Consider the following 8616-nt stretch of genomic DNA (forward strand, 5'->3'; position numbering starts at 1 on the left):
AATATATATATATATATATATTCAGAGAGAACAAGATTATATTACTACTTTTTAAATTTGTGATAAGTCAAATATTTTATTTTAATCTTTAAAAATAAGTTAAAATATAAAAAATTTTCTGTGGTTTTTAATTAATTACTTTTTGAAAATTTACTTAATATGAAAAATAACTTAAAATTAAATATATTGCTCATCATTAGTAAGAATTAAAAAGATATATCATATACTTACGTTGTTAAACTACGCGTAGGTCATAAGCCATTATTTTTTAAAATTATTATTAACAGCATAGAGTTGCGCTTTTAATAAAAATGCAAAGAAAATAACTTCAAACACTGAATAAAGTACAAAGGTGTCCATGTAAAAGGATTTGGATAAAACATGCAGGTAAATAAAAGTGATTTATTTCAGAGAAACACGAAAAGGTCACACAAAAAAATACACAATTAGTAACTAACGCCACACAAATCAATCAACTCGCTGAAAAACAATTCTTCAGCAAACCCTCAATATCGCCCACTATTCACTAACCCTCACTATTCGCCCGCACTATCTTTTAGTGAACTGTTTAGCGCTATTTTGCTTATAGAAATAAATAGAAAAAAGTAATCGATATTGTTCATAGTACAATGCAATAATACCACCAATACTTTTATGTAAAAAAAAAGATATGCTGATCCATTTTGAACACTATCTTTATATGCAATAACAATCACAACATTGGACATATGGGAGAGGAATTAGAAATTTTAAGAATGGGATAGTTCAATTCAAATAATTCACTCATATGAGTGTATAGACGAGTGCATTTCAAAACAGGTAACACAATCAACGAAAGGTTAACACCTTGCGCATGGAAAGGAAGAGAACATAATGGAAAAAGATTGTAAAAAGACCTTGACTCACAAAAGGATGTCGTGTCAATAAAGAATTGAAGGAATGAATTCCCAATTCAAATTTCTTTATGGTCCCATCAAAACAATTTTATGGTTTATGCTGGTTTCAGTACTATTCAGTATGGCCTATATCACTTAATAGTAACCATCCTCCTACATTTTCCATAACGCGTTCATGCTTTTTATACGCCAACAAACTTCCGTTATTCCATGAAGGAAAATTGTACTTTAGCATACTATGATGGTTAACCATCAAGACAAGTTTGATTCTAATAGACCAGCAGTCCATGATGATCCGTGATGGTTCCAACTATTCATTTCCTTGATGGTTTATTGGGAACTCTAGTTGGTTCTCAGGAACATAAATTCAAAAATTTGTTTTTTTTTATGCTGAACCATCAAAAATCAGATCGAATTCATACATTGGAGTGATGGTGGTTCATGATCGTTCCAACGTTTGATTTCTAAGAAACTATTATGGAAATGTTTGACGGTTCAACCTGAACAAACCATCAAAACAAGTTGCAAAACGCGGTTACTTATTTTCATTGATCAGACAATTTCAAATTTATTTCTATATTTTCTTTGTCATGTGTTCGTAAAATTAAAATTTTGCATTATGGAAGCTTATAATTAAGAATAGTAATAAATATTATATTCAAATTACTCTTTAATCAGGAAATAAATCTCTCTTTATAATATTTTCTGAATATGACCACTTTGTATTGCGAAAAATGTTCAAAGAGAAATTAATTTATCATTAAAAATTTGAATAATTATCTTTGAAAAGACTCTTTTCAAATTGTTTATGTTAAAATTAAACGTAAAAAAATATCCATATTTCCTCAATAAAATTATATTACGGAAACAAGTAATACTGTGCAAATGAATATACTTCTCAAATAACATCACGGTTCACATAATTAGGAAGGCTAGAAATAATATTGTAATTTTCAATTCATACTTAAACTATGCTTAATTTTGAACATATCATGCTGACATGAAACACTAACATGCAATAAAAAGGGCAAACAATAAAATAACTTTCTGGAATAAAATTTAAATAACGATTATCATATCATATCACGAAAGTTATCACATCATATCGGAAAGATTATCATTTCATATCTTAAAGATCATCATATAAAATCATTTTTGTTATTTTTTCACACTACCGAAAAAAGTGCTAATTAATTATAAAAGTAAAGCTAATTAATTATTCACGTAAATTGAAAAAAAAATGATGGAGCTTTAATTTTTTTTCACATGACACCAATATCATTTTATGCACATTTAGGAAAATGATTATTCTTTAATAAAGTTTATCATCTTAATAGTTCATAGTTCTTAAATATGCTATATCAAAATTATAAGCAAAAATAAGGAAATGAAAAAAATAAAAAACGAATAAAATTTTAAATTTATAAATTTTTAATTTCAGCTATCAATACATTTGACAAAAACACTTTACTAGTCAAATTAAAATACACTTAAAAAATTTGTTGTAGCGACTTAAATAAATAAAGCATATGGTAGTGGAACACTAGATCTATAAAGAGTATTATACCTAATTTTTTAATATTCACGTCTTTCGGCTTCGAAAATGTAAAATATTTGAGTACCTGTATTTTTTTTTAATATAAATTACTATTAACTATATTTTTGCATTATAAATAACTATTAACTATATTTTTTTAATATAAATAACTTAAATTTTATTTTTGGTATAGTTAAATGAAAATCACGTTTTTATTTAATAAAGAAATTTTTTTTTCCTGAAAAAAATTTCTAAGCACCGATGTAATAGCACCGTTTATAACCAGTTGATAACAATTTAATGTTAATAAATTGTTATCAACTAAATAAAAAAAGGATAAAAAGTACTCCATTAAAAATAGCATCATTCAGTTTCTGTTGCATAATAACGTACGCAGGATGTGAAAGGAAATTACAGAGTACAACAAGGTTAAGAGAGGTTCTACTAAAATGGGAGAAGGAACCTCTAGATTGTTCTCTATCCTCTACTTGCCTACCCTAATTTACTTTCCTATAACTTGTTGTAATTTTCTTCCGGATCACTGTGTATCTATCTGTCATTCCGTATTTAAACACTTATTTTTTTTTAATAATTCCAAAATAATATTAGGTATGTTTATGTGGTATTTACTGTTTTTTTTTTTACATGTTCCTTTGTTTTTCTTGTTTGTTGCTACTTTAAGTCAGATAAAAAAAATTTCAGAGATTAGGTGAACAAATTTTATCATTTTCTCTTTTAAATGTGTTGGGAGATGTATTTGTTTCTTATTGAGATATACTAAGATGTACCGATATAATAAATTTATGCGATTGATAATTTGAAAAGGTTTTTGTTTCCATTCGAGGAAATAATTATTTCATTTAATCAAGCTGATTGTATATGTAAATAAATGTTGCAAAATTTATAAATTGATATTCTAGTTACTGAAAATAATATAGTAATTAGAAGATATATACTAGTTAAACTACAAATTACGAAATATTAAAAATAAAAATATAATTAAGATGAAAATATTGAAGCTTTTGTATTAGAACATATTATATAGCTTAGATATTTATTGATTTATTTTAATAAGGAACGTAGGAATAAGCACATGAGATGCCACCCATATCAAACGTCTATTAGTGTGTTTCAAAAAATTATTTAAAAGAAAATGAAATATATAATTTATTTCAATGATAACAATACGATCAATACGGGTCCCAAGAATACATTAATATGGAAAATATTTATGGCTATTACAATTGTCTTTTTCTTAAAAATTGTTTTGTTGTAATTTAGGAGATTTTATAGCTTGTAGCTTGATGGTTTTTTAAAACATTTGCACCACGCACTTTTTCTACCTAAGCCTCATAGAAAAATATAAGCCTCACAGACACACTGATAAAACAATGGCCAAAAATAATTAGGTTCGGTAAATTTTATTGTGTTTCTGGCTGTATGGCAACATTAAAAAAATCAAACCGAAGCCTTTTGCTAGTGGTTTTTCATAAAAAAAAAATATGGTTTTATGATAAGCAATAAAATGTGCTGAAATTGAGTTTTATACCTTAGAAAATGGCATAAAAACCATTTATTTTGTAAAATTAGGTTTTTGGTTTTGTATTTTTGCTAAATGTGGGGTAATAAGAACTATAATTTTGAAACTAAAATTTCCGGTGAACCGTTACCAAATAAACAAACAAATTACTTAATGACTGGCTTAATTACCTTAAAATTTGGTTTTACATACCAGATTTCTTTTTAGAAATGTCATTATCATGCAGTGTGATATTTTCATAAAAATTTTTTTTCTCAGTGTGAATTATTGAATTTAAATAAACCGAGACGAGTTATTTAGGAATTTCAATGGAATAAAACAAACTGGTTAGCTTAATGAGAAAAAATACACATAGCTAAATTCCATTATAAAATCTGTAGCGACATTTTCCTGTCATGCATTATTTTTATTTTTTTATTGTAAAGTAAACAAAGAAATAAAATAAATCGAGATTTACAGTTCAGGAAGAAGATATTTTACCCATTACCTGTATTTGGCGTAATATTATACAATATTATCTTTCGTAATCCATACATACTTTGGTTGTAATAAACAGAATTATGTTTTTTTAAACAGGAAATGCCAAACAGTATTGTAATTTTACTAGATTGTTTTTCTCAACAAAGGCAAACAAATATTTAGTGACTAAACTATGCATTTTTCCCTTTTTTTAAGCTATAAAGTCTTCCCCAAATTTGCATTAAAAATGTAAAAATATAGTTGCCCATTAAATAATGGCTCAAATTTTTATAATCAATTCAAATATTTAAAGTTTTATCCTTTCTAAAAATTAATTATTCATGAGGCAATGATCTTGTACTAATCACAAGTCACAATGAAAAAATATTAAAGCATCTAAAATTTTAAAGAAATTTCACTTTAACCTTCAACGAACTCATATCATAGAACGTCTTACCTGAAAGATTAGTACTCCAACTCATGAGCACCTCATGAGGGTTGATGATTGTTATGATCATCAAACAAAGCGCTGCGTGAAAATTTCTTCTAAATATTGTTTGGCACATAATTAATCTCTTAAAAATCAAACAAATAAAATCCAGGCAATAAAAGCGACAAAGTCACCGAGATTCCAATGAAATGCAAGCTTAACACTTGCAACGGAAAAGTTTAAAGTAACTTTTCCCAGATCATTTTAATGCATTGTTTGAGAATGTTTATACTCCTTTATCATTAGTCCCACTCACAAAAATAAAGTAAGAGGTAAAGTAACTCGAACTTTTAGTCCAACTTAGTTCCGTTAGCACACTTTACAATAGAATAAGCACAGGATAAAGAAACTGCTGTATTTTATTTTATTTTTTTCAGCTGATTACTTCTTTCGGGGAAAGTATCGGGAAAAGCAGGGGATCCTGAAACCTGCCGATGACTCTACTCTCGATAGCAGGTTCTGCGGCGATTCCGGTACGACCGCAAAGTCCCTGCACCAGCGCCCCCTAGAATTCGAAGGAATGGATTGAAGGAAACGACAAAAAGGCTTCGATACATTTCAAATTATTTATGGATGAAATAAAAAATCAGATTTATGCATTTTGTTAAATGTTTTGTTTTATTTCATTTCCTTAAAAAAAATATCGGTTTTGTGTTAAGCATTTTAAAGACATTTAATACTTTTCATTATCCACTTGTTTTATAAAAACTTTCATTTTTGTTTTCATATTTATCGAAACAAGTTTCAATTCTTTTAAGAATTATCTCGAAATCAATACTGTTAAGGATAAAATTTATAAAATTTTATTATTTTCGATTGGGTGTTAGATATTGTACTATCAAAATGTCATTGTACCAATCACCTGATTCAAATACAGTTTAAAAATCAATCAATTAATATTTTTTTTTGAAAATGTGATTTAAATTTACAAAAAAGAACTGTTTTATATTTTATTCAATTTATATGAAGTATTTAAATATCTGAGGAAAAATTATTTTCAGTTTCTTTTGTATCCTTAAAGTATTATATTATTTCATCCAGATTATTTATCATAATTTTGAATTGAAAATATATCATTATATAAAACTGCATATATATAATTTTAGCATGAAAATATTTCATTTTTATATAATATTTTCTTTAAAAAATTAATTAGAATATTTGTGCTTGCATAAATAAATAAAACATTATCAATTGTGACAGCAATCTTAAAAATCTCCAAACATGTTTGAAATTTCCTTTTCGGATAAAGAAACGTATATTTGAAATTAAAAATATGAATAATGTGTGTTCATTGCATTATATTATAGTTGCATTGACAAATTTATTTTATTTTGTTTGTACAAAATACTGACGAAAGAGAATGCGAAGTGCGAAATTAACAACATTTTAAAATATATCAGTTGATTGCCGTACACGAACTGTTCTCCGTTTAAAAGCAAAAATACATTCTACACAACATTGATTTAAGTGTATTTTATGCATTAATGATTTCCATACTAATCTTACGCACAAAACAACAATACTAATTACAAATGAAATGTTTCACATTGTAATAGCATTTATTATAAATATATATATAACATGATGTATTATCTAACATTATGTATATAATAAAATTAATTATCATTGAACATTATTTCTGTAGTAAGTGTTAACATCACAGCATATTTTATGGTCAAAAGTGGTGCGTATTTAGTCTGGGATGCTACTTTTTTAAAGGTTATGTTAAAAAAATAATGTATACTTCTGAAGCATAACTAAATTTTTGAAATAAGTTTCTGGCAGAACGATATTCTATATTTATACTATTTAGAATAATCACTTTTATAATTTTAAGCAGGAAACTGTATGAAAAAAAGTAAAATTTCCTTTTTACTCGATTACTTAATTTTTTATAATTTTTTCTTATCTTTGATATAATTAGAGTAAAACTATAATTTTTAAGTTCCTCAACTTTACCACTCTTAAAAATATAATAATTTCTAAATTCTTAAATTTTGCATTATGTCTAGGAAGCTGTTCAGTTAAACACAGTAAGATTTTCGAAAATTTATGTTTAGAATGTTAACAGGTTAAAGTAACCTAATTTAAATTATAAAATATAAATTTTTCAACGTTATAACGCGTAGTAATTTCAACACGTTTAATTAAATTTTAACACATTAAGAAAACATATTTCTCTGTTTTTCTAGATGAACATGCATATAAATTTAAAATAGATCACTAATGTTTTTGTATATATATAATAAAATAAAATCATGTATATTTTTTACAATTATTAACTAAAGTAAAAAAAAAATATATATATGTTGGTAAAAATTTTTAATGTATATATATATACTATATATTTAACAATATACTACATGAACAGATTATACACTTTTTTAGCATATTTTTTACATGATAAAATAAAAAAGTGGGTAATATAAAAAAAAATCTGATCTTAAAGTTTCAGAATGTGATAAAATTTTTATAAATTACCCCTTTTTTATTTTTATTTAAACAATTTCCTTCTTGTCTTCCTTTCATGTGTAACTTATATATAATTCGAATTGAATTATGGGTTGAACTGAATTCAAGGGAAATTACGAAAGGTTAATTTCTCTTGAATAATGTATGCATCGTAATTTAGTAAGAATGTAACAGCATGACATGTTAAGTAACGCATCATAGTTTCTTAGGTATTGATCCAAAAGTGTATCTATAATTATGATAAATGGGCCCATATCTTGTTTTTCTTTATGATTCTGATTTGCTTTATAGTGCAAGTCAACCATCTACACAAAATACATTATTTATGTGTGTAGTAATAAATCAAGGACATGTTCTAGAAATATATTATGATTAAGCAGTTCCAAACAAACTATAAACTTCCTGTTTGTATCATTTTCTTTAACAAAATAATCTTATATTATCAGTATGTAATTATTATGTAAAAGAAAAAAAAATAAGTAAAGAATGTATCCAATTTTACTCTTTTTGTTTAAGTGAATTTTCTGCAATTTGTGTTCACAAGGTAGATTAAACAAGCAAAACTTAGTGATAAATATGCGCAAATGTTTGCTAGGAAATGATAATAAAATTCATAAGCATATTTAATAGGCATTGTAGAGAGATTGTTTCTAGTGAACCAAATTATTTTTGTCATAATTACAAAAACAATGCAAAGCTATTAGTTGTGTTAGATTAAAATAAAGTATCTAAGTTAAAATTTTGAAAAATTTCATTTACTGATAAGTTATTGATACTTTAAAATTTGGAAATAACGAAAAAAAATAGTTCAGAATTATTTGTTTTGCTCAAAAAATTTTACCATAAACGATTTTAAGTTGCATTTTGAATTCATGCCAACTAAATTTAATTTATAAATCAAATCTCGATTATTGTATATTGTATAAAATATTTTTTTTTCATTTTAAAACTAATTACATAGTAGTTTTAAAACTAACTTTATCTTCATAAGTTTTCCTAATTCTCTTTTTTTTGACATGTTTCCCAATGTGAAATGCAGTTATTTTGTTGGCAGTTTTATTTTTTTTTTCATGAATGAGTATATTGTTTCTCATAAAAGTTATATATGGTTTGTAATTATGTAATATAAAATCATTTGCTTAATTCTATGTTTTAATGACTAAAGCGTGAGAAAAGAGTTAAAGTCTAGGCAATTTTAGAACAAATATCCATTTTCGTT

At 25.4% G+C, this 8616-nt stretch overlaps 1 protein-coding gene across 2 annotated transcripts in view; it reads right to left on the bottom strand.

Annotated features, from left to right (window-relative positions):
• Positions 1-5413, bottom strand: part of LOC107452561 (uncharacterized) — a 275849-nt gene extending 270436 nt beyond the window's left edge. Inside the window, exon 1 of one of the 2 annotated variants that reach the window (XM_016069065.4) lies at positions 4890-5413. In XM_016069065.4, coding sequence (XP_015924551.1) covers positions 4890-4998 — 109 coding nt within the window. In that variant the 5' untranslated portion in view covers positions 4999-5413. The remainder of the gene's footprint in view (positions 1-4889) is intronic. The other variant, XM_016069073.4, reaches the window with a different exon arrangement.
• Between the last annotated feature and the right edge of the window lie 3203 nt (positions 5414-8616).

Source organism: Parasteatoda tepidariorum, chromosome 3 (genome assembly GCF_043381705.1).
Source record: "Parasteatoda tepidariorum isolate YZ-2023 chromosome 3, CAS_Ptep_4.0, whole genome shotgun sequence".
Classification (NCBI taxonomy): domain Eukaryota; kingdom Metazoa; phylum Arthropoda; class Arachnida; order Araneae; family Theridiidae; genus Parasteatoda; species Parasteatoda tepidariorum.